The sequence below is a fragment of the Vigna unguiculata genome, chromosome 3, assembly GCF_037176805.1.
Source record: "Vigna unguiculata cultivar grain cowpea cultivar isolate G323 ecotype 2 chromosome 3, ASM3717680v1, whole genome shotgun sequence".
In the NCBI taxonomy this organism is placed as follows: domain Eukaryota; kingdom Viridiplantae; phylum Streptophyta; class Magnoliopsida; order Fabales; family Fabaceae; genus Vigna; species Vigna unguiculata.
In genome coordinates, this window is record NC_140794.1 from 67,592,391 (window position 1) to 67,619,702 (window position 27,312).

The 27,312-nt window shown below is 33.1% G+C and overlaps 4 protein-coding genes across 4 annotated transcripts; 2 read left to right on the forward strand and 2 right to left on the reverse strand.

The window, feature by feature from the left end:
- Positions 1-981: 981 nt before the first annotated feature.
- LOC114176848 (GATA transcription factor 15-like) lies at positions 982-2,053 on the forward strand. The gene is made up of 3 exons (XM_028062028.2): positions 982-1,272; positions 1,349-1,489; positions 1,580-2,053. The coding sequence occupies exons 1-3, from the start codon at positions 1,252-1,254 to the stop codon at positions 1,823-1,825; spliced, it is 408 nt and encodes a 135-aa protein (XP_027917829.1). The 5' UTR covers positions 982-1,251; the 3' UTR covers positions 1,826-2,053.
- A 6,348-nt stretch (positions 2,054-8,401) lies between these two features.
- LOC114176296 (uncharacterized) lies at positions 8,402-9,420 on the reverse strand. Its single transcript, XM_028061283.2, has one exon. It carries the CDS (start codon positions 9,232-9,234, stop codon positions 8,719-8,721), a length of 516 nt encoding a protein of 171 aa, XP_027917084.1. The 5' UTR covers positions 9,235-9,420; the 3' UTR covers positions 8,402-8,718.
- A 4,668-nt stretch (positions 9,421-14,088) lies between these two features.
- On the forward strand, positions 14,089-16,602 carry LOC114177976 (COBRA-like protein 7). Its single transcript, XM_028063608.2, has 2 exons — positions 14,089-14,743; positions 14,937-16,602. Exons 1-2 carry the CDS (start codon positions 14,224-14,226, stop codon positions 16,349-16,351), a joined length of 1,935 nt encoding a protein of 644 aa, XP_027919409.1. The 5' UTR covers positions 14,089-14,223; the 3' UTR covers positions 16,352-16,602.
- A 2,274-nt stretch (positions 16,603-18,876) lies between these two features.
- On the reverse strand, positions 18,877-22,934 carry LOC114177865 (two-component response regulator ARR2-like). The gene is made up of 6 exons (XM_028063451.2): positions 22,507-22,934; positions 22,034-22,186; positions 21,569-21,949; positions 20,895-20,971; positions 19,613-20,794; positions 18,877-19,533 (listed from the first exon to the last, which is right to left on the reverse strand). Exons 1-6 carry the CDS (start codon positions 22,757-22,759, stop codon positions 19,462-19,464), a joined length of 2,118 nt encoding a protein of 705 aa, XP_027919252.2. The 5' UTR covers positions 22,760-22,934; the 3' UTR covers positions 18,877-19,461.
- Positions 22,935-27,312: the final 4,378 nt, after the last annotated feature.

The window sequence follows — 27,312 nt, forward strand, 5'->3', positions numbered from 1 at the left end:
ACAAGAAATAAAGTTATTTTGGATTGAATAATGGGTGTCAAAGATAAGGGAAAGATTCACTCGTAATAATATTCTTCCAGTAATGTACCTAACTTTTTTTTAATTTTATTTTGTGTTTGTGATTCTGTCCCTGTTAATCTTGGGATAAAATTTATTACAACTAATTTTAAAGGCCTATTGTTAGAAAAATAAATTATGGAAATAAATAAATATAAGAAAACAAAAACAAATAAATAAATATAAGAAAACATCACACAGTACACGTAAACATGTTCTTAATCATGTCTCACTATCCATAATCTTGTTTGTCATTAAAGTGAGAACCTTTATGAGTGAATCAAACGGAAAATTTAAAGAGAGAGGGACATGTTTACCCTATGGCTAGGCAAGGAGATGTTATTTTCAAAAGAAATTACCTTGAGGAATTTATTGTTTTCATAAATACAAGTATGAGAGAATCAATGCAAGACAAACCTATATGCATATATCCATGCTTTGTTTTCAATAGTAAAAAAGAAACAAATTTGAGTAAAGAAGTTGAAGAGTGGTCAAATAAGACTATCCAAAATTAGCTTTGTTCCTTTTTAGGATTATTTTTCTTCTTCTACTTTAGTCCTAGTTGTTCATAGTTGTTCATATCGGTTCCAATTATTGTAAGCAATTTTAGTTTTAGTTTTAAAAATATTATTCCTAAATTTTTGAATCATCACAAGACTAAATTCGATAATTAGTTTAAGAGTGTGAATTATTAATAATGTTTTAAGATTGGAAGAGAAGAATCTGGCAGAATGATGATGATTGAGAAATGAGAATAATGATAGGAATTAAGAAAAGGTTAGAGGGAAAGGCATGGCGCGTTTTTGATGATTTTATTGAGTTTTGGCGGGTGAAGAGAAAAGAAGAGGAGGGAAGGGGCATTGCGGTAATTTAGGGAGGGATCAGTTAGGGTTTTGGCATCCCATTTATAAAGGTCTGGTGTTTTAAGATTAGATCTGCTGCGGCTGGTGCGCGTGTGTCTGCGTTGCGAGCGTCGTCGTTTCGATTCGATTCCCTCTCTCCCTCTCTTTTTCCCTCTCTCTTTCTCTCTCTATCTCTCTCCCTCTCCCTCTCTCTCTCTCTCTCCCCACACTCACTCTCTTACTCTCACTCTGCTTGCTCTGCTCACTCTGCATGCTTCTTCCCTCGCTCTGATTCCGCCGAAGGGAGTGGTGTTGTCGGAAGCCAATCGAATCTCAGATCTCGGTGATCAGAATGGTGGATCCAAGTGGAAAAGTGAGTGTTAGCTATTGTACAGTGGTTTCAGGGTTTCTGATTAGGGTTTGTTTGATTAATGGAGGTTGTTGTGCAGGGATCGGAGGGTGAGGACTCAAACCCTAACGCGCCTTCCTCGGGGAACAGTCCCAGCAGCAACAATGAGCAGAAGAAAACCTGCGCCGATTGCGGCACCACCAAGACTCCACTCTGGAGGGGAGGTCCGGCAGGGCCTAAGGTCAGTACACCACACTCTCCATTTCTCAGATCGCGCCACCTGGACTAACCTCAACCCTTGATCTCACTCTCTTATCGTTTATTTTTTCAGTCTCTGTGCAACGCCTGCGGGATCAGAAGCAGGAAGAAGAAGAGAGCGATTCTCGGGATAAGCAAGGGGAGCAACGAGGATGGGAGGAAGGGGAAGAAGAGTGGCGGCGCCGGTGCCGCCGCTCTCGGTGGTGGCGCGTTGGGGAGGGAGGTCTTGTTGCATCGATCGCATTGGAAGAAGCTCGGGGAGGAAGAAAAAGCTGCGGTGCTTTTGATGTCGCTCTCGTATGGATCCGTTTATGCCTGAACCAAATTCAATCATTTTATTGATGTAGAAGATGCAGAAGAAGAATTATTAAGGAGAAATCTAGATTTTGTTTTAGGATGTTCCCCCCCTAACCTTTTCCGAATTGTATATGTTTTAGTTTTCTTCTCTATTGAGTGATTGAGTGTGTGGGTTGGTTGTCAACAGTTGTAAGAAATGAAATCATTCAAGTCCAATTTTGGTAATATAGTTAGTCCTCTATTTCTCAAACTTCTTCTGCCCTGTCTCGACATTTCTCTGCTATCACCTTACTATATACCATATATCGCTACTTGTCGGTGCCGTGAAAGGAAAATTGACCAACAATTTAACTTTCCGATTCACTAAATTCGAATGTTTTAAACAAACAGTTGGTGATCAATTGCCAAAGTTGTGATCTATGAATCGGTGATGTGAAACTCTAGCGATCATTGAGGTGATCCCAAATTTTTAAGCGGGTCATTCAAATTATGTAATTGAATTTGGTAAGTTGTTAAAATTCGGTTTGTTGTTTATGGAAAAGGGTTGGAGGTGTTACAAATTTGGGGGAAAAAAGGAAAGAATTTGAAAGAGGAGGGAAGGTGAAATTCATAGTTCCCGCTAGTTTGAATATAGAAAAAAAGAAAGGGATTTGAGACATCAATGTAACATGATGTTACAAAGTTGAAGCGCCAAATAATATCTTTTTTGACATAGAAGTACCACTAGTACCTTTTAATCAATTTACCAATTGAGTTTTATTATTTTCATCCTCGTTTAAGTGAAGTTAACATTAATCTCTGGAGTACAAAATGTTTAGATGCATGCATATTATAAAAAAAAAGGGGTAATATAATCCTTTTCAAAAAAGCTTTTAAAAAAATTGACGTTTTAGTGTAATTTAAGAAAATTTCACTGTGTCTTTGTCAGGATTGACTATTGGTTTTAATGTGAACTACTAAATGCGTCTTTTTCAATGTTGAGCATATGGAGACACGAGTTAAATAAAGGTGGGAAAAGAACTGCAAATATTGAGTGAGGTTTCAGTTTCATTTATTAATATAAATGACAATGCATCTCAATCTTCATTTGCTTTGCCATCAGTTTCTTTGACTTAATTTTGCGGCTCTTACATGTAATCTTATTTTTGGTCTTTTCTCTGTGGTTTCATTTCCTTTTTACTTTTTCACCACCTACAAAACATTGCCACAATGATTTCACCATTAATTACGTGTAAACTTAGATGGAGATAAACCATTCCGGAATGATTAAGATAATCAATCTAAAAATAATAATTAAGATGTTAGAAAATATTAACAATCAAATATTATTTCCAAATAAACATGGAAATCTGTTGATAACAAAGACCACTAATGCATTATAAACTAAATACTCACTTTTTCTTCTTTTTTATATTGTTAGTATTGAAATTCAAGCATTTTTACTCATTCCAAATTGCTTTCCTACTTTGACTACAATTGCGAGTTTTGAATGACAAAAAGTTGGACCGTAGTTAATTGAATAGACCAATTATGCTTTATTGACCATAGTTAAATACGAAATATTGGGTTTCATATGACAATTTATACTTAACTGGCGACAACCTAATTGCCACTCAGAATACTCTTAAAGTGTTGTCCTTTTTTTAATTGGATGAAAAGGACAAAATATATGATATAACATAACTTTTCTAGGTGTGCTTTTGACAAAAATCATTGCTCTGTTTTGTATTAAAATAATCAAAGTAAAACAACAAATCTTCATTTATATTCTTTTTCTTTACGATATTTGTGTTATCCAAACACGTTATATTTATTACAATCATGATAAAATAAAACAAAGCCATAATAATATAAATAAATAAATATGTAAAAGAAATCATCTATAGATGTAGTAAAGAATTTATAGTATAATGGATAAAATCACATGTGACAATCCATTATAGATATAAAAACGGTTTTAATAAAAGTGAACGTTTGTAATTATAAAAAAAAATGAAGAATAGCATCAAATGAATTTTTTTTTTCTCTCCTTTTCTGTATTACATTATTCATTTATCACAAAATTCGTTTTCTTCTATCTTTGTATATCTTCCCTAAGTGCAGAACTTATTGTATAAAACAAAAGTACAAATACAGCTGTTTGTCCAATTTGAAGTTATTTGAGCATTGCTATGATATGAATGAGAAACATGGTACCTGGTTAACGTGGTGCTGTCTTACGTATCCATCATTGTTGGAAGATTTATGAGGTAGTCCTCAAGTTTTCTCAATGTGAGTTTATGTATACGTAACATGGCATCTTCCTTAAATTCCAACACAATGATTATTGAAATGAACACAATAATTGTTGTGACGATGCAGCTTAGTAATATGTCTACTTTTTGCATGTCAAAGAGGTCTTGCTTTCTGAAATATCCTGAATGATGAGTGTGAGAAAACTAAGAGGAATTGACAGTGGAGTAGAAGTGGTAAAAGGTAAATATGATTGGTGATTTTTTTTTTTTAAACTTTTTTGTATAATTAGATAATTTTGTTTAGCACAAAGTTATGTTTGATTTCCCCTATGTACTTCAAATGTTGAATTGAAACACAGATTAATATAGTGAAATCAACAAATATCACAATCATCTTTCACCTTTACCGATTATTTGATTTTGGTGTTTCAACTTTACATCGAGGGAATTAGGTTATTAGTTGTTATTACTTATTGCATGATTTTGGTTAGAGTTAGTTGTATTGATTTGGTTGCTTGCTTTTTTTTTTAAAAAATATTTTAATTTTAAATTTTTTATAAATTTTGAATGTTTTTAATTAAGTTTTATTATATAAAGTATTTAAATTTTATATTTTTTAATTAAGTATAATTTTTGTTTTGTTAATAGATTCATTCTACGTGTTAACAAACATGAGATTATGTGGTTAATATAAAATTGATATAGTAGTTAATGTGAAGCAAGTAATTTTAATTGTTCTCATTAAAAACATGTTAGATAGCAAGGACATGATACTCTTTAATAGCTTTTATGTTATTATCTAAAACAATTCAGGATTACCGGAACATCATTGATATAATCATCTTTATTATCTAACAAGTTTTCAATAAAAAAAATACTAATTATTTTTCATTAATCACAATATGTATCTAACAAGGTCAATTTTTTTATTTTCTTTTTTAATTTTCAAAAGTCGACTCCATTTTTTTATTTGTAAGTTTTAAAAATAATTTGGTTAAAAAATATAATAAATTATATAATTGTATCATCTCTGACTATATATAAATAGCATTCACGGTTATAATTGCTATTTTAGTGTATACAATTCCATGTTCATTTTACCTTTTATTAATATTTTTTATTTTATTATTTTATCTTTTAAATTTTGTAAATTTTCTTTAATTTATTTTTATAACCATTTTGTAACTTTTGTTTTAGTATACACAATTTTTCTAACCAATTTTACCTTTTATTAATATATTTTATATTTTAAATTTTCTAAATATTTCTAAAACTCAATAAGTGAATACACTTATAATTAATATAAAATATTATCTACCCCTAACATTAATGTATAAAGAAGTATTTAGTCATCATCTTTTGTTAATAGTAACTCTTCCTTTTTTATAATAATGAAAAACTCTATGTTATATGCGAAATCAAATATTGATTAAAGAATCTAAATATATAATCACTTATAATAAATACTTTTAATTTTATTATTCATAAATGTTATAGCTACCTTTTAAACCCATATAACTTTTACACTGGAAATGGAAATATTAGAATGACAATAGAACAAAAGTAAAATGGTAATAGTATTTATTAGTGTTTAAAATTTAAATGGTGTTTATACGATATTTCACTGTAGTTAAATAAAAAATATGAATTTAAGTTAATAATGTTTAAGTGAGCTAACTTGGTTTGTATGGAGTGACATATAATGGATTGGATTAAAAATGAATGAGTCTAACATGTGTCACTTTTTGGTGAGTTAGAAATTTTACAATTGTCATTAATTTATTATCGATTCAAAAATTAAGTGGGTTGACACACTAAATTATATAAAAATAAAAATATATATTCTTTAGTCATTTTCAAATATTCAATGTTGTAAGATCTCAAAAATATCAAGAAATGTAAATAAATACAAAAAAATTATTTTTTTTCTTGTTCAATGACAAAAAAAAGAAAAATTTAGTAAAGAAGTGGATTGCTGGTTAAGTGAGGATATTGAAAATTACAGAATCTAAATAAATGCAGATAAATAAAATGAAATTAGTTTTTTTTTTCTAATTAAAAGATATGAAATAGGTATAGGTGGGTTGTAGGTTAAATGAGTCTAAAGAATATTTCAATACCACTTGACTTAAATTCATGATAAGTCAAATTATATATATATATATATATATATATATATATATATATATATATAATTTCAGAATTAAATAAATAGACGTTGTTATTATATAATGATAAAAATTGAAAGACGTAAAATAACATAATTAATTAGAGTGAAAAAAAACTACAATTATATTTTAAATTGTGCTAATTTGTTATATTTTAAAATGACAATTATATTTACAATATACCATAATTATTTTGATGTATTTTTCTCCTACTAATTTGTTTAAGATGAAAGCATTATAAAGAGTAAAAAAATAAACTTTCACTTACTTTTTGTCTCTGTTCATTTTTGTAAGAAAGTCTTTAAGTTTTCAAGGATTTGTTTTCTAATTATACTTATTTCAGCTACTTCTACCAATTTATACAAAGAAATGAAGTCTTGAATTCTTTACATTTCAAAACTAGTGATGCTCATTATGTATTTGTTTCTTCTTCCTCTTTTAGGAGGAACATGGAGAGCCGTAACTAATTAGAATTAGTAAGTTAGACTTATTAGGTTTTGTTGAAAATCGTAGTTCTTAACCATATTTTATGTAATTAACATGACTTAGAATTAATAATTTAATATTTACAAGTAACTTTTATCTAAGAGTTAATTCTATAAGATATTTGATACATATTATTTGTTTTAGATCTTTATATTCAACTCTTAAACAATAAGAGTATTAGGTATATCGAAACAAATATTTTCATTGAAGTCTAAAAAGAATAAAAATTTATCTTTGAATTTACTTTTTTATTTTTTCAATTAAATTTAAAGAGTATGAAAATTTATTCTTACAACCACTTTTTTATTTTTTTAATTTATAGTTAAAGGAAATCTCTTTTTTATCTTGATAAGTATTAATTTATCGATTTCAAATTTCTTAAAGATAAAATTATTAAATTAAAAAAATCTCTACTCGAAATTCTTCGATAAACTTAGAGTCAATTATTAGAATCACAGTTCCACTTATTTGGTGAATTATGTGTTTTATCTTAAAAAATTTCCACTCAAACAATATTATTTTATAAATGAATTTACATATAAGAAAATTTAGATGTTACGTGGTATGTTAATGGAAGGAGTTCCAATTAGAGTGAAAGTTAAAGAGAGAGTGGGTAGCCAAGAATGGTTAAAAATGAATCATTTGTGTTACGTTAAAAGGTAACTAATGATGAGCTTTTGAAATATACAAAAAGGTTTATGTACCTTTCATGGTGGCTGTAGTAGATCCGTATAAATACCAAAGTTATACTTATACACACAAAAAACATTGTGGCAGAGCCGAAACATGATCTACAAACAAAAAAGAAAAAACCGAAGAGAGAGAGAGAGTGTGAGGTTGGATATGGACGCTAGGGCCCATTTGGCATTCACACCACCATTGTGCCTTACAGCTAATTCCTGCCAACACATTTTTGTCCTTTACTTTGTTTTTTTCATAAAACTAAATCAAAATATATCTTTACCATATTTTCTGACCATCACCACACTATAAAATTTCCCTAACAATTTAGACACAAAACATGCACCCTGTCTCTCTTCATCATATACCCAAATCAATAATTTCTTATGGGGTGTTCATCATTTTTTTTTCCTTTTTGCCGAAGATGACAGAAGAGTGTTTAATGAACTTATTAATTTTATTTTGTGTAAATCTGTTTCTTTTTTAATGAAAGGAAAACATTTTTTGTGCACTGTGTCTCCGAATTGAAGAACAGGGCGTTCACAACCTAAAGAATATTAAAGGCTGACCGAATTCTGGTCAACGAATCCAAAATGTCAATTTGAAATGGTGATGTTGGAAAATAGAGGGTTCCAGAACAATCCTGATACTAATGTATATAATTTTGTTTAGGGATTATAATCGTATTTGTTTGTGCATTTCCTTTTCTAAATTAGGTAGGAAGCATTTATTCAAACTTATGGAGTTTGAAAAGACGACAAGGTGAAGGACAAGTTTTGTTTTGATGTTTTGTGAAGAAGAACGTTAAGCTAGGGTTTGATTTATGAGACATTATTAAGACGCTCCCGAATGTAGTTGGGTTGGAATGACGTTGGTGGCGACAAAGAATTCAATCAACCCCATACTTTCAAATCATAAAACTCGCTTCCACCTCCATCACTGTCACCTTCATCACCTACACAACACACTCGATTCATGTGTATAAAGTCATCGACAAATTTTAAAGTAACCACGAAACACTGTACCAAATTATTTGCATCACGTGAATAAGTGTAATTTATTTCAATTTTATACTGACCAAATAACACTTCACTAGTAGTAGTAGTAATACATAAAATCTACATTGGCACTAGAAATCCAGAGAGAGAAAACATATGTAGTAAGAGGATGCGCGTGCGTGCGTGCGAGTTCACATGTGTGGGTTCTGTAGGTGTGTGCAGGGCAGAACGGGAAATACACCACCGCTTCCATCTCTCACTCTCATTTCCCTCAGAATCTCTAGATCTGCAAATCTGCGCCGTTATTTCCACTATAGCCCTTTTTTTTCTTGTTTCTTGCATTTACGATCAAAGCAAGAACATCAGAAAGGAGGACAAACTAATTGCACAGAGAACAAAAGAGGCCGTCCAGGGCGTAGGAGCGGCGGCGCCCGGCGCCGGCGGGCTGTAGTAGTAAAACGGAAAATACGGCACAATCGGGTTCGGCGGCGGTGGTCTGGGGTAGTTTCCGTTGCTGGGGGGAGGGTAGTAGTAGATTCCTCCACCACCGCCGGTGGATGCTGGTGGAGGTGGTGAGTAGTAGGTGTACTGAGAGGGTGGGGGTGGAGAGTAATAGTAGGAACCTCCGCCACCGCCCCCGGAGGAAGGAGGAGACGGCGGTGGGGGGCAGTTTGTGGTGGAAGGAGGTGGCGGTGAGGGCGGCGGCGGCGGCGGAGAAACTTGGCCGCAGGGGTTTTCACAAGAGGAACACATTGTGCACTGGATCTGCGCGTGTGAGGTGGCTTTTAGGGAGTGTTTATGATCGGCATCTTCTCCCATTGCCACACTAGACAGAAGCAACAACGTTAAACACAAGATCCTCATCCTTCACAAACTACTGCTACTGCTACCTAGAAAGCAAGGTAAAGAAGAGAAGGGAGTGGAGTGTGGGAAGAGAAAGTTGGGTGAAGTAAAGAGTAGGAAATAGGAACTCCTAGTCTCTTATCTTTTAAGCTACCACCCTACACTTTTTATTAACGCCACCAATTTTATACTATAATATGCAATTTTTCGTTGTGTGCGAATGAATGGTTGGTTAACGGACACCAGATTAAAAATAAAAGTTTAATGAGTTATATTGTAAAAGATGAGGTCGACACGTTTTGGTTTCACACGTTGGGAAGACTTGTTTGAATTGAACACTGGCACTGTTGGAGCTGTGTTATGTTATGATAACCAAAATAGCTGATTACGTTACTCTCGTAACTTTGAAATTAAAATAACTAGTTTTAGGACAGTGCAGAAGACAACATATATGTGTTTGTTTTATTTTGATAGTAAAAGGTAGAGTTTGTGTAAATGCATGGGTGTTATTGAGAGAATTGGGTGATGATTCATTTTTGCAGTTGAAAGAGATGATGAGGCAACTCAAGAAGGAGACGCAAAGCAGACGCAACTTCCACGTGGCTCTGCTACCGTTAGGAACTCATCGCATCACATTATACTATCTTATTCTTATGTACTCTATTTCCAATTCGTATAAACATTCCTTTTTAATACAATTTCTTAATAAAAATACCAATATCAACAAAATTTTAACCATTTTTAATAATTGTTTTATTCATAATTTACACTATGTAATTACATTTACTAGTTAATGAATAAATTTTAGTATTTCATCTGAATTAAAGTTGAGTGTTCTAAACTAAAGAATAAATACATAGATTAAAGTTAATAATATTTTAATTCAAAAAATCTAAGTATCTCAGTTTTGATATTACTTTTTTAGTTATAAATAAAATGTTTATAGATCACATTTAAATTTAAAAATAATATTTTAATTACACAAAAATCTTGTTAAAATAATATCATGTTAGTAATGAATTTTAAACTTAATTCAACCTCGCATAACTAATTAGTAAAAAGAAATTTACACCTCATTTATATATTATTAAATTATTAAATTATTTTATCTTTAATCGAATTAAAATTTCCGACGATAATTCTTATTTTGTTGGGTGCAATTCTCACCTATGTTTTTTCGTGAAAATAAAAAAACAGTTGAAAGTTTTTCTACGTGGACACACTCATGAGATGGCTAAATTTCTAACAGAACGGCATTAAATAATATATAGGAGCAAGTACTCCCAAGAAAAGCTATTAAATCAAGCAACTAACGCCATTAATAAGAATACAAACAAGCTCACTTTCTCTCTTTTTTGGTAAATTGACATGAGTTGGTAACGATGAAAGTCTTGTGTAAAACTAAAAACAGAAAAAATATTATGTTTTTGTGTTGTTTCTGAAGCAATTAATACAGTGGTTAAGTTTGAACCAACAACATCACATATTTGAGAAAAGACGACACAGCCAACCAAACAAAGAATTGACTCACACCTAAGGTTGCTAAGTATAAATAACATTTTGAGTAAAATGTTGTCTTATTTGCAAAATGTTATTTGGCCCACTCTTCTAGCTGTGGAATATCTTTAGTATTTGTGAAATGAAATGATTATTTATTGAAAAGAAGTGAAAAGTCATGGCTTTTATGATTGTTTCAAATGGCATAAAATGTAAAAGTTTTGTAGATGAATGGAGTATGAGATGTGTGTGTTTTCAGTGGTAATAGCATGAGATTGTAGTGTCCGAAATGGTCGTTTTGAGTATATCTTCAAAACATGGTGACAACATCGTTCAAATTCACCCACACAGATGGTTCTTTTCACAAATATGTTCGTTTGTTTCTTGAAAAGGAAAATAAAAATAAAATACTATCCTCTCTCTTTGTACAAAATTTGCATGCAATTTATTTTTCATTGTCATATCAGATACATTGAATTAGGAAAGAATTTATATGCTCTATAAAGATGATGGTATAGAACAATAATAACAGAATGTGCTGTATATTATTATCAAGAAGTTTGGAAATAATACTATGAAATGTGGCATCCTTGATTACTTCCTTTATTCATTATTCATGCTTGTGTTAGACTGTAATATAATTAACAAATAAAAAAAAAATAGAATAATAAATGACACCTAGAAAAAGAGAGATTTTATAATTATATGACCTCACAAAGAAAGAGAGAAAAATGACAAGTTTCGATTAGCAATTTAAAAATAATAAGGACCTATGTTTAGTCACTCATAGGAATCATTTTAACATAGATTTCATTGTTGATAGAATGAAAACAAAGGAAAACCACTAAGGCTATGTTTTATAATCTTTAATGAAAATATTATAAGGATTCTCTCTTTCAAGTAGTGTTTATTTATTATAGGAAAAAAATATGTTTTTGTCCCTCAAGTTTGAGCCAAATTTAAAAATGGTACCTGGTCGAAATTTGGTCACTGTTTGGTCCCTGTACTTTCAAAATTATTGTTTTTTGTTCTTATTTTTGGACGGCGTTAAAAATAACAAACGGCGTGCCACGTATTATTTAATTTTTTTTATAAAAAAAAAACTAGCGTTGGCTAGGCCGACGCTTTTCACAAAAACTGGAAAAAATATGTTTTTGGTCCCTAAAGTTTAAACTTAATTTGAAAATGGTTCCTGGTTGAAACTTAGTCACTGTTTAGTCCCTGCACATTGAATAATAATTACATAATAATAATAATATTACATAATAATAATTTATAATTATTAATAGTATTATTATTATATAATAATAACAATAAGTATTATTATTATATATGATTATTAATAATATTAAAATAAATAATAATACTATAACTATTATTAGTATTAATATTAATAATAATTACATAGTAATAATAATATATCAGTAATAATATATTCAAATTAAATTCAAACTTCAGGTGTCAAAAACATATTTTTGTCCAATTTTTGCGAAAAGCGTCGGCCTGACCCTAGTTTTTTTTTTTATAAAAAAATTAAATAACACGTGACACTCCGTTTGTTATTTCTAACACCATCCAAAAATAGGGACTAAAAACAATGATTTTGAGAGTACATGGACCAAACAGTGATCAAGTTTCAACCAGAGACCATTTCCAAATTTGGCTCTTAAGGGACAAAATACATATTTTTCGCTTTATTATAAATTGTAATTATAACATAATTTACATGTTAAAAACCATCCATTATCATAATTTTTAGTTATATGAAATAAATATTAATCTAATAAGTTCTTTTACACTAAATTGTTATTATTTGGTTGGTGTGAGTAAATTACGACATGTAACGTTTTTTGTAGCTGATAATAACAGTCTTCCACCAAATCTCGTTGTGGATGTGAGCAATTTTTGTTTGAAATTTATGTAAGGTTTTTCTGTTTTATAAGAGAAAAGGGTCAAAGGCCCAGATTAGGGAGATCATGCTCATTGACACAACTGTTCATAATCCAATTTCTTTTTGCACCTTATAAATATGGAAATTCTTGCTTTGCTATTAAAAGTTGACTTTCAAATTATGCTATCTGAAAGTTATTTTTACTTTTGGATTGATAAATTTGTAATTTTTTTTTACAAAATGATAACTTTTTAAATTATACAATTTGTAAGTCATGTTTTCATAACAAAAATGTTTTAATCGTGTGATCTAGGAGTGTTTTCCATAAAAAAGCCTTTCAGATTGTATAATCTGAAAGTTTTATTTATTTATTTATTTATTTTAAAGCTTTCATAGTGGACAAGTTATAACACTTTCTTCTCTAAATCCATTACACAACTTTGGCAGCGGAAAGAAGGAGATGCCAACGGCAAGGGGTGGCAGCAGAAGGTAGCCGTTTGGTCTTTTAACCACCCCAATGGAGGTGTACATAGAAACCATGGTGGTATAGAAAGAAATTTGTGTGACATTGGGCCCAACTTGGGCTCTCTCAGGGTCCTAGCAACAAAACCTATGGGCTTCCTACTCAAGATTATTTTCAAGAAAAACTTTGCATGTGAGTGTTACAGTAATAAATTGACATCTATAAATAAAACATTTTTTTTATCAGCAATAAATAAATAAATAGTTGTTAGTGCTGAGTAAAAGAAGTGGTAATAGTAATATATGAACATATCATATAATCTTTATTTTAGCAACCCATTTAATTTGAAATAATTGTATTATTTTTCACTTCTAATAGAAGTTTATGTTGACAAATTCCGCAGCTTAGAAATATCTTCTCTTTTCACCTATAATTAACGGGAATGTTAGTTCGGAACTTTCTCCAATTTAAAACTTCTTTGAAGTGGAAAATAAATAAAAAATAGTGGTGAAGTTATTTAAAATGGAGTTAATTATAGGAAAAATATGAATGTTTTTGGTGAAAGAGTGACACAGACGTGGCCGCAACTCAAGCCGCGGATATTAGCTTTTCACTAATAGTCCACCACGTTTGGCCCAATCACGTTATAACGTATATCCCAAACGCAAACATAAATCCACTAGAGTCAACACTTAAAAGCTCGTTTTCATTGGGGATCTACCAATTCAAATTAAAGCACTTAATAGAGCTGTTAAATGGAACGTTTGATTTGAGTCTCAAAAATTCAAAAATTTATATATTTTTTTCTACTAAAGTAAACATACACTTTTTCTCCTTTGTAAAAAAGAGAGGATCCGTTTGCATAATAAAATAATAAATTTTAATAGGTTATGAGAATGGAAAGACACGCAAGTTTTGAACTGGAACATGCTGTGTCTTTTGAATTAATTAACCAAACACGGCACAAAGAAAGACATAAAAACCAAAATTAAAATCCAAACACGTTCAAATGCCATTCACTGATTACAGCTGCTTGCAAGCGCGTTTCTTCCAGCAATCACTTTCTCACATACAAAAAAAAAGACCAAACAAAAGCTACTTAATATCGATGCGTCGCGTTTCTCTCTCCTAGTTCAAATTTCGAATTCCAAAAACCAGAATGCTCCTCCCAATCCAGTGTTGCTACCTCAGCACCATCGCTGCGCTAACAATCTTCCTCTCAACCACGTCGTTTTCCGATGCTCAATCCTGTAACGGCATCCTCGTTTCTTATGCCTATACCGGCGGCTCGCGGCTCCCGCCCAATGTCTCCAACGCGGCGGAACAGCCCTACCGGTTCGAATCGACGGTGACAGTACTCAACAACGGTCTCGATGAGCTCAAGTCGTGGAAGGTCTTCGTGGGGTTCGACCATGACGAGTTGTTGGTCTCTGCGTCCAATGCGGTTCTCGCCGATGGCACAACCCTCCCCGCTGCCGTCGGAAACGGCACTGTTTTCGCTGGCTACCCCATGACCGATCTCAAGACCGCCGTCGCAACTGCCGGCGACTTGACCCAGATGCAGGTTCAGATCAACCTCGTCGGCACCGTGTTCGGGGTGGCGCCGCCCAGTGTTCCGATGCCGAAATCCATCAACCTCGCTAATGATGGATTCCTCTGTCGTGCATCCACCACCCAAGGTAGGGTTATTCTCCTTGATCTGTGACTGTAGCTTAGGTGCTTGTGAAAATGTTGTTTAAAAAAAAGTTTGAATTTTTAATTGCGTTGAAGTTAGGTTAAGGTTAGTTTTGTTTGATCTGTGAAAGGATTGATCGGGTTTAGTGAAATGCTGTGATTAATGAAATGGGGTGGGGTTACTTTTTGTATTTTCAGGGAAGAATGCTAGTAGTGTGTGCTGCACCAGAGATCCCAAGTTCAAAACTAACATCACCACGGATGAAGAGTTTCTGCCACGTCAGAATGGTGATCTTAGCATTATGTATGACGTGATAAGAACTTACGATTCTAATTACTGGGCTGAGGTTACTATTGCAAACCATAACCCACTTGGGAGGCTTGACAACTGGAGGTTGAGCTGGGACTGGATGAATGATGAGTTTATATATTCAATGAAAGGGGCTTATCCTTCTGTTGTGGATGCTTCTGAATGTCTGTTCGGTAAGCAAGGTACATTCTATAGGGATCTTGACTTTGCCACTGTTTTGAATTGTGAGAGGAGGCCAACCATAATCGATCTCCCTCCAACCAAGTTCAATGATTCTGACCTTGGGAAGATTCCCTTTTGCTGCCGGAATGGTACTATTTTGCCGCCCTCCATGGACCCTAGCATGTCAGCTTCAAGATTCCAAATGCAGGTTTTCAAGATGCCACCGGCGCTTAACCGGTCCCAACTTTCACCGCCGCAGAACTGGAAGATAAGTGGTACCCTCAACCCTGACTATAAATGTGGCCCTCCAGTAAGAGTGAGTCCCACGGAAAACCCTGATCCTTCTGGCTTACCGTCGAACAAAACTGTGATGGCCAGTTGGCAGGTTGTGTGCAACATTACAACAGCCAAGGGAACATCAAGAAAATGCTGTGTTTCGTTTTCGGCCTATTACAATGATTCAGTTGTTCCGTGCAAAACATGTGCTTGTGGATGTCCCCAGAACACAGAGAGAACATGTAGTGCTACTGCCCCAGCTATGTTGCTTCCACCAGAGGCACTTCTTGTTCCTTTTGAAAACCGATCCGCCAAGGCCATTGCTTGGGCAAGCCTGAAACATTTTCCGGTGCCAAAGCCGATGCCATGTAGTGATAACTGTGGTGTGAGCATCAACTGGCATTTGGTCTCGGACTACACTAAAGGATGGAGTGCAAGGGTGACACTTTTTAACTGGGGTGAGACCAATTTTGCAGACTGGTTTGCTGCAGTAGAAATGGACAAAGCAGCTGCAGGTTTTGAGAAAATGTACTCTTTCAATGCAACTCTTCTAGATGGCGTAAACAACACAATTATTATGCAAGGTTTGCCAGGACTGAACTACCTTGTAGCAGAAGCTGATGGAGCTGACCCTCTGAGAGATCCTAGGGTGCCTGGTAAACAACAATCAGTGATCTCTTTCACAAAGAAACTTACTCCTGGAATCAATACGATTCGTGGAGATGGCTTTCCCACTAAAGTCTTTTTCAATGGAGAGGAATGCTCTCTTCCATCGGTGCTTCCAACTAGTGGTGGTTCTTGGAATGGTTTTTCATTGGGTACTTCAGTGCTTCTATCACTGTTGTCGTTCCTCTTGATGAGATGATAGTGGCTATGTTTGATTTAGACTTTGGCTTGCTCTGTCCCGAGACAGGATTTGATTCATATATTGACCTTACCACAGAAACTCAGTGGACTTAGTCGTGCTGTTGTAACATTCACGCGTGTGTCTGGTTTGGATGCTGTCACTCATTGTTCAATTCATATGTGATTCTTTCGAGCATGTTATAGTACAGAGGATTGTAGATTTGTGTTAGATGATGATAGAAATATATTCCTTTTTCTATTAAAACTTTATTTTTTTCTCCTTTCATTGTTTCTTTTGTTTGCGTTAATCTGAGTAATTTTTCCTTGTCGAGGTGTGTTTCATTCTGATTTAAAAATCGACGCCGACCAACATAAGTAGTTAAAGTGTTTAAATTAATCTAAATTGTAAGAGGCGGAAATAATTGATTCTGAGATTAAACCAAGCATAACTTAAATTGGAAGCAATTTGAATGATATAGGGAGTGGAAAAAGAGAGGGAAAAAAATGGAAATGGAAATGTGAGTCCAAAGTAATACCTCAAATATTTATACGAATTAAACATTTATCAGACTTAGTTTATTATAGATATGTTGTATAATATTAAGAATATATTAGTTATAATCTCTTCCGCTACGATTTGATATAATTAAATGGTAAATCACTTTTGTAACATTGTAGTTCTCTTTTTTAAAAGAGAAGGGATGAAAGTAGAAAGGATGACCATTTTTTATGTTGTTAAATGAGAAAAAAAGGATAAAATTATTATTTTGTATATATAATGACAGTAATGAGTTTCAAACTTAGAACCCAGGCTAACTATCTAAACACTCACAATCACGTAAAATGACAAATTCCTTAAATAAATAAATGAGATGCATAATCATTAATTATAAACCAACGTTATTTAATATCCAATTCCACTTTAAAAACTATAGCCCTCTTTGAGATTGGAATTTCTCATCATGATTTCTTATTGAATAAAGTTGTCCTTTGTTTAGAATAGAAATTGGAAAAAGAAGAAAAAGTGGAAGAAAGGACACAAAGTAGAAAATGAAAGGATAAGTATACCCATTTTCTTTTACGTTTGCAGGGTCACAACATATTTCAAACTTATGAATGTGTTTGAATTGAACAGAGAATTCTTAAACAGAATTTAGGTTTCATAAAATTTTAAAATACTTCATAATGAAAAATATTGTTAAGATAAATTTATTTAAACGTAATTCAAATTTTCAAATTTTATGAGAGTACCGAGATTTCTTAAAAAGTAATAGTTTCAATTTTTTTATCTCTCAAATTTATGTTTTTTTAACCTTAGTTCAATTTTGATTGAAACATTGTTGACTTGACTAAAATTAAAACATTATTGAGACTATTGTTTGTTCTTATTGGTTTCTATTAAGATTAGTTTTACTTAAATCGATTGAAGTTAGTTTTTTATTAAAACTGTTAGGAATATTTTTGTGTTGTAAAATATTTTGTTTCTGGTTTGATATTAATTAAAGTTTTCATATCAATATTGGGAACACTATTGTTGATAGATGTGAATTAGATTTTTTTTTTATGGACCTCTCTATCTTGGTTATTACTTTATATCAATGTCTCTCCAATGTTTTTTTTCTAATTTAGACTAAAAGAAATTCAAGCAACATTTTTTTTTATCAGCAATGATTCAAGCAACATTAATTAGGAATGTTGTAAAGATCTCTTTTTCTTTTTTCTTTTTTTTCATCAAAATTTTCATAACAGGTTATTATTGATGGATTTGAACTAGAGGCTTTTTTTTAAGGAATCTATCTCTATTATTATATTTTGCCAATATCTTCAATAGATTTTTTTGTTATTTACACTAATATTATTCTTTGTCAATGTTAACTTTTGTTTTTCTAATTTAGACTATAAATACTTTCAACTAACATTAACTAGAATTATTTTTTTTTATCAGTATCAATTGAAGAAATTTCTTAGTCGACATTGATTGATCGGTACGAAAACAAATCTAGTAAAATAACTTTGATGTATGTCAACCTAAATATTGAATTACATCAACAGATAAAAATGGATGCCTTTTCCATGTTCAACCCCAATAATTAAGATAAGAAAATGAGCAATATATATATATAAGTGTAGGAATCATATGCTTCCAACTAAATCTTAACTTGCATCAAACGACTAAATTAATGTTTTTTTTTTCTTTTAACTATACGTACCTGAATACAATTTCTTTAATTGTTAAAGGGTGTGATTTTTTGTGTGTGCCCTTGATGACAAGAATTTGGGATTAAAGTGGTTCTAAGTATCTTAGATTATACTTGAACATTCATGCATATGCATTGAAAACACTTATACACAAAATTAACTTTCCCTATCTATGTGCATTCTGATAATTAAGTTGTTTTCGGGAAGCTGCAAAAGGGCGTTGAGAGATTCTCTAACGTAGCATAGAGATTCCCATATACGCTTGAAATATGCTTAGCAATGAATATTGCATAGCTATAGAGTGGTAGCCATAAAATCTGAGAGAAGTACCGAACCAGGTTCATGTACAAAGAATGCATGACATAATGAACATTAAAAGCACAGAAGTATCGCAGTACAGAAGCAACCAGAAAAGAATGGCCAGACCAAACGTCTAGAGCAGCCAAATGCAATATTTACATGCTTAGGGAAGTCGTTACTTACTTTGAATGACATAAATTACAAAAGAAACAGAAGAAAAAAAAAATCATAATTTGTTATTTGAAGTTAGAAAAGATCCTACGACAACTTTGCAGATGTATCAAAACCTTGCTTCTGCAATTCTGCCCTACGCCAACATACCTTCAAGAACACCCTAAAATTAGAAGCTTGCTAGCAACTTTGCTATCAATAGCAGTCAAAATTGCACGTGCCTTGTGCATATATATGCAGTTGACGTTTTTATCTGATTCATCTTAACCATTCAGACTAAGCCATTACAATACACTAGTAATTCCAGAAGTCTGAATATTTGACATCAACCAAATCCTGTTTGTTGAACAATTTAGACTCAGTTCCAAAATTGCTAACTGCAGGATGATAACGTGCTTTTGTAACATAAACTATTTACACTGACAAACTGCAATCAGAAAGAACTGGCCAGGGTTTGTTCTAGACAGGGATGTTGTCCAGAGAATAAGCATCAAATTCAAACTCACTCTCAGATGGTCCCATGCCTTCTTGCTGCCAACATTAGAAACACATGAGAAAACTGATTTGTAAATATTCCAGGTCCAAAGAAAGAAAGAGATGAAGGGCAAACCTGCTTTAGAAGTGCACTCATCAGATCCTCCTGCCCATAATGGTCAGGGAAGAGGTTAGTCTGGGAGCTTGCATCGGGAATTCTTTCAGACTTAACCCTTACTGAATTGTCAACAAGAAGCGGATGGAGGTGTTGAACAGCATTTTGGAGGTTATCTTGCTCCGACCCTTCTCCCACGGAGAACATAGCTTTTCCAATTAAAGTAGCATCTCTGCTTTGGCCGGTCTGCTGGGTAGAAGAAAACCCTTGATGCACTAAAACTGATGGCGAGACATCAATGTTACCTTGTAAATGATTTGCATGATGGGGGGCACTGTATGTCAGGCCTGGGTTTGTTATCTCCCAATCATGGGACTTGTGATGGTGCAGTTCATTAAAAATATCATAACTTGGGAATCCACCAGATGCTTTAATTCCAGATGTAACTTCCTCCTGAAATGAGCCTTTTGTTGTGATACTGGATATACCTGGAGTGCTTCCAAGAGGTAAACTATTGTTGACGGAGACTTCAGAGCTTTGATTCATTGGAAAACTCAACAACGAAGAGTTTGGTGGAACAGGATTATACGCAGGTCCTCTGTTATTACCAGCAATTCCATTTCTGCCCAGAAAGCCATTAGAAATTCCATTTGATACATTAGGGTGCCCCAACGATGATGGAAGCCTGGGAACACGAGGACCAGTATTTTCACTTAGCATCTGACCTCTAGGTTGAGATTGTGGCATCTGCATCAATAAGGGGTTGCCTTGTGGGGCAGATGCATTGACTCGCATATTCAAACCGGCAATGGATTGGGTAGACTGGTGCAAATTGGCAAGCTGCTTAGGCTCCATGTTGGTGGGGATTCCAAGCAATAAGTTCATTGGTTTACTACTGCTTAAATGTTGCTGTTGGCCTTCTCCAAATCGTACCCTTGGGTTTTCAAAACTAAAAAGGTTCCTTTGATCCATGAGAGGCATTGGTACACCAGCTTTTGCAGTTGACCTACCAAGTCCTGCTGCTTGAAGAGTAGCCAGACTTTGAGCAGGAAGCTGGCCAGCAACTGCAAGAGTTTGAAGATCAATCCCGTTAATCGAAGAAATTGTCCCAAACGTTGCCTCTTGAGAGCCGAGAAAGGAGTTGCTCATATTATTCTGGTGTTGAGAAACTCCACTCAATCTTCGAAGATACAACCGGTATTTCTGTAACAAAAACAAGATGAAAAAAGGGATCTTCAATCAAGTAGGTGTAAAATTTAAACCAAGTCCTTCCCAAAGTACAGACAGTATAACAGTATGATACCTGCAGGTGGCTGGCAACATTTTCTCTAGTGAGCCCAGGAACATTCATCAATTCCAGAATTTTTTTAGGAACAGCCTCTGAATACAAATATCAGATGAGTCATGCAAAATTAAAGAGTATCATAACTCTGAAGAAGAATATTCAAGCAAATTACTAGATTAAACAAAAGGAAGAATGAACATACAATAAAAAGACAAGATGACCAAATGCACAAGCAAATTACTAGAGAAAAACTCACTAAAGATGGTTCATGATATTAGCAAACTAATAGAGGCTCCAATAAGAACAGTGGAAAATAGTCAAGTAAAACACGTAGAAGAGGAACTCCGGAAAATACATGAAAGACTATAAAAATGGCTAGAACCGCAACTTGTGGGATAAGACTTGACTATAGATGCAACTTTAAAGCCAAAATAGAGTCTTAATGTATCTATTAATATTGCTGACCCGAATAATTTGAAAACCATGCCAAACCTACTTGCAATGAACCAGACAATGGGAGTATCGAAAACTGGAAACCAAAGTGGTCAAAGTGTTGTTTGGACAATATACACACAAAAATCCCAACAACTATGCATCAAAAGTTCGGTTGCATAGGTCTTCACTTCAGTGGAAATGCAACAAAGATAGAAAAGCTACAAACAACTTCAAAAACCCAGGCAAAAGATACATACTGTCAATTCCGAGCTGATCCACAGCAGCCACAAACTGTTGATGAAGCTCCACAGACCAAACAACTCGCGGTTTCTTTAACGTGGATGTGTCATCTCTTTCCTCTGCCTCCTCCTCCTCGTCCCTTCTCTTCTTTGAGTTTCGCCAACTGCCTTCGTTAGCTGAGGAAGAGTAATCTGCTTCATCAGATGCCTTAGGTTGGCGATCTCCTTCTTCGGCACTGCCGGATTGCTCTGCATCTTTCCACTCATTCTTCTTCTTCCGAACCACATGCTGCCATATGTTCTTCAAAGCCTCAATGCGAACAGGCTTAATCAGATAATCACAAGCACCGTGAGTCACACCCTTCATAACAACACTTTTACCATCATCCGCAGACATCACTGCAACAATCACAGAAAATACAAATTTAAACACCAATGCACTCCACCAGAAACAGATCTAATAAGGTCAAACGAGACACTCACTGATAACAGGAAGGTCCATCTCCAACCCAATGTGCTCCAGAAGTTTAAATCCATCCATGTCAGGCATATGCACATCGCTTATAACAATGTCAAACCCATTTTTGTTCTCTCTAAGAAGTGAAAGCGCAGTCTCTGCTCGGTTGCATTTGGTAACTGAAACCACCACCACAACAAAAATTCTAAAAGTTCGCATACATATCAACCAAGATAAAATTCCACAACAGAAACAAAATTACAAATCTGACATCCAACGGTTAGGAAAAGTCTGATTCAGAGGAAGAATCAACAAATCAAGAAGAAAAAAACTGATCCCCAAGTAGTTAATTAAGTTGGGGTTTCAATTTTTGTTCTGTTTCTCTTTTGTTATTTTTTGAGAAGTTCAATTAATTATCGGACGTTCGAATAGGAAACAGGGAGAAACAGAAAACAGTAACAACAAACGGATGGAGGATGGAGTAGTAGTAGAGTGGTACCTTCGTAGAGGCACGTGCGAAGCATCTTCTCGAGAATCATGAGGCACGTGGGATCATCGTCGACCACCAGAACCCTGAGACCCGCCGGAAACTGGTCGGAGACGGCGTCTCCGGATTTCATAACCGCTGTTGTAGTAACCGTTGACATGGATCCCTTTCCGTTGCCCAGATTCATGCTTCGGAGATCCAAACCGAACCTAACAGAACAGTAGAACCACCACAACAATAGTAATAACAGCAACAGCAACAACATACGAGAGACAACAGTGGCGTTCACATAGTTCGAATCGAGTTCGAGGCCAAAGTGGAGCGAAACAAATTGAGGAGCAGGTGCTGCTGAGTTTGCAATTGGACCAATTCGCAACGCAAGAATCGGAGGAGAAAGAAAGAGAAGAAGAATTTTGGGTGAGAAATATATTTTTATTTCATAATAATATAAAATAAATAAAAAACAATAACTATCGTTCTGCGCCTCAAGCTTATGTCCTCGCCTTGTCACTGTTACACGCTGAATTTCTCGGTATTTAATTATTTTTTAATTATTCTCCGGTATTGATGAGATTTGTTATTTTGTATTCAGTATTTGTAATTGTTTTAAGCAAGACATCAATGTTATTTATTATGATACTTAATAAATTTCCAATAATAATAATATGAAGGTAATAGTTGTAGTTTTAATTTTGTTATTTCCAGAGATAGTTTGTGATGTTACATATTTATAATAATTATAATTTTATAAATATAATATAGTGAAAGTTGGGTGTGAGTGGCTCCTGAAAGAGTGGATCCAGCTCATTCATGGTAGGACTAACCCCTCCTCTTAAATCTACTCTTCCAAAACCTTTTACATTTTACTGTGCCTACGTTTACCATCTTTACTACAACAATGCATGCTTATCTAATAATCATGCTCAATTATATATTTATTTTGTTATTAATCTCAAAATTAATGCTCTCTTCTTAATGAGATTAGAAATATTAAATACTCATTAGTATTCAGTAAACTCATTTTTCATTATTAATTCTTGATTGATCAAGGAGTAATGAAATACTAAATTAAGAATTACTTGATCAATGTAAATTTTGTTTAAAATATTTATAACCTTCCAACTATTTTTTGTTTTGTTTTTTTTTTTTACAGAAATAACATATAGTATTGATTTTTTTTTCATGAAGGTCGTACCCACGTAATATGTTTTGAACTTATAATAAGTGATCCATATATTTGAAAGTATTCCTGATTGAATAAGTAATGTATAAATTAAAATATAACTTTTAACTTTGATTTTTTTAATTTAATTTAATTTAATTTAAAGTGTCTGAAGATAGAATAATTGAATTCGAAGGAAAATGTTTATTTACAGGAAAAATGTAATATTAGAAGATAAGAAGTATCGGATTGGTGTTAATTTTTGTTGTGATGAAAAAATGGTAGGGCAGGGTGCATGTAGAGGGAATTAATTTATAGCATTTACTAAAGGAAGCATTATCCATGGCGATGGTGGGTCTGTTCTCATTTAAGCTTTATGCAAACAAATAAATAAAATAGTACAAAGTTTGATGTTGGTAGTTTGGGTCAATGTCCACATACATGTAAACCAATGCCCAACTTATGCAAGCCAGTTCATTGATTTGACTCCAAAAAATATATATATAACTTCATTCCATGGTAAGCACCTTGACATGCACCCCTTCCAAACGTAACCAAATTCTCAACCTTCGAAACCTATTCAACAACAATTACCTTAAAATAGCATTCATGTGTCCAAAATCATGTTTCAAGTGCTGGTGGTTTTGGTACCCACTTTGGTGTGCCAAGAGTGGGTATTCAGAAATTTTGAACTAATATTTGCTTTTTATTAATTGTTTAAAGGATATGAAAATGTGTAACGTAAGAAAGGGAGTGCAAAGTGGGTATTCCGTTGAAGAACTTTATGGTTCCGAAGCTCTACTTTTGAAGCCACTTCAACTCAATCCTTTCATTATTCATTCACTCAACAACTTGAATCCCTATCCCTATCCCTATCCCTATCCTTTCTCTTTCTCTCTTTGCGTTCATCAGTGTGCACTCTGACTCACTCTTTCCCTTTTTTTTTATGCAAAGATAATATTATATTGGTTATTCCTCCACCATCTCCCCCCTCTCGCCACGTGTCTCGTCAAACCCCTTTCATAGGATAACCTCTTTCCTTTTCCACTCCCACCTACTACAAATTCATCTCCTCTACCACAATTTTCACAGGGAATGTTTCTAAAATACAAATACATTTTTTTCATTTTTTATTATATATATTGGGGGGCAAAATTTTTTAATTTTTATATTGCAGGAAAAGCAGTGAAGCAGTGCAAAAAAGCAGCATCATCTGAAAAACGTATATTCGGTTGGGAACCTTTTCTTACTTACGATGAATAAATAAGAGCAGAGAAGAAACACTTTTCACTGTGAAAAAGTGGGGATTATTTAGAATAATACTAGTTTAGAAAACAAAACTGTAGACTGTATATATATAGAAGTTCAAACTGTGACATTGATTCCCCAGTGGCCACTACTCCCACAATGACACTCTTCTCTTAACTCTTGCCTTCCGCTTTGTCTTCTCCCAACAGATTTAAATCTTTAAAGTTCATCATTCAATATTATTAATAATGTCTGGTTATTCATTTATTTGTTGTTTCTTGCATTTAAGCTTTTTATGGGCTAGAGAATAGTGAAAACAGGTGATATATGCTTTTAAGGAAAATGGAATATTTGTGTGCGTCACTGTTAGAGAGAGAGAGAGGGTTCATGCGCGGAATTAAAATATTTATTATATATAATTTATAATGTGTGGGTGTGGGGTGGAGATGGTGAGTTAAGTTAAGCCACATGGCGATTCATGGGAGTTGGAGAAAAGTGTGAGTAACTTTCCCCAACTTTTCCCTGTCTTTCTTCGCATACCATTCTAATAATTCACTCTCTCTCTCTCTGCTCCTTCTACCTCTGTTTCTGTCTCTGTTTATGTTCTGTGTGCATTTCAATCATCACTCCCATTCTCATCTACTAACTTTTATTTTCTTCAAATCCCCATTCTTTCAATGCCACCATCCATCATCTCTTCCTTTAATCATTCATATCTACCACAGCCCCCAATTTTAGCTTCTAATGCAATTTTGCTATCATTTATTATACTTTATCAAAAATAAATCAAACATGCAATAATCGATTCTTTTAATCATCATAATCTAGATTTTCTATATATATCTAATTATGGCTATCGCAAAAGAATTAATTTTTTATTTCATTTATCTCATAATTACTGTAAATGCTATTCTTTTTAAATTAGTTATAACCACCACAAAACGTTAACAAAACCATTTCTTAGTCCAAACACATAACACCATCAGTTTCATGACTAACTTAAACACATTAACATCTCTCCCTTTAATCTATGTAAATTAGTCAAAGTCAAGTAACATGGCATTTATTTATTTATATGTTATTTACTCATGTAAGAAAAATACTTAGTACACGTGTTAAATGTGGAAAATATCCTTAGATAATGATAAAGCAAAACACTATGCAAATCCTATAACATTCCTTTTCATTTTATCCTAATTTAGTCAAACCGAGTTAATAGGGATGGGGTTAAAATTGGAAAAATAAACACCTCTAGATTTTTAATTAGTTCACATGATCATTGATTAACCCTATTATAAAATAATTTTATAATTCTCTGGTTCTAATATGGGGTCATGCATGGTGCTATCCAAACTGAACTTATCATGTATGTATGACCCACAATTTGTCCGCCAGATGCCTAAATATTAAGGAAACATCAGTCAAAGTAAAATAATGTCACTTTTTAAATCATGGATAAAATAAAACTCATTAACCTATGATAAATCATGAATTTTATTTAAATTTACCTTATAATAAATAACGGTTTTTTGTTCTTAAAAAATTGGCTAACTTCCTGATATTAATATTTCCCTAAAGTCTGCTCTGCAAAAAAAAAAAAATCTACAAAGAAAATCTGAAATTTCCAATTATCAGTATTTGGTATAATAATATTAAATAAATAGAATAAGAAAAGAAGAGGAAAAACATTGACAATAAATAAAATAAAATATCCTTGTCAAAAAATCACCTTCGACGGAGCACAAGAACCAAATGAAAGAAGATAAAGATCATCACCTGATAAAAAAATCTGAACCTTTTATTTGAGATTGAGTTGATCTAACGGTGCGAAGAAAATTTCCATGGTGGGAGACATGTAATAGTCTACCACCCTAACCTCCATCAAGAAACAAATTATTAATGAAAGATAAACTTTTGACTATGAAAGCATAGATGCTATTTTTTATAGTGTAATTTAGTTATTAACTATTGGGATGCATTCTTAATGATAAAAACATTTAACAAATAAAAGTTACAATTATCTAACAAAATAGTGACTTTGAATAATAAGTAATGAATAATTATGTTGCTGTTCTTATTTTCAATTCTCATAATAGTTTGCGGAGTGTCCTAAATTAAAATTTTCCAAGTCTCATGATTGAATAAACATGCTTTAGCTTTAGAAAAATAGACAGTTGTTTATGGATTGTATTGAAAATTTTAAATATATATAGAACAAAAATAGAATTTATGAGACTGGTCCATATAAGGTGCGAAAGTTTTTCAAAATTCACATTTTAATTATTCTGAAATTTCAAAAACCATTTATTATTACATTAAATATCATTAAAATAAAATTAGAAACAAAACATAGTAAACCACATCAAACCTATAATAAAAAATTACATCTCGCAAAAAATAATTAAACC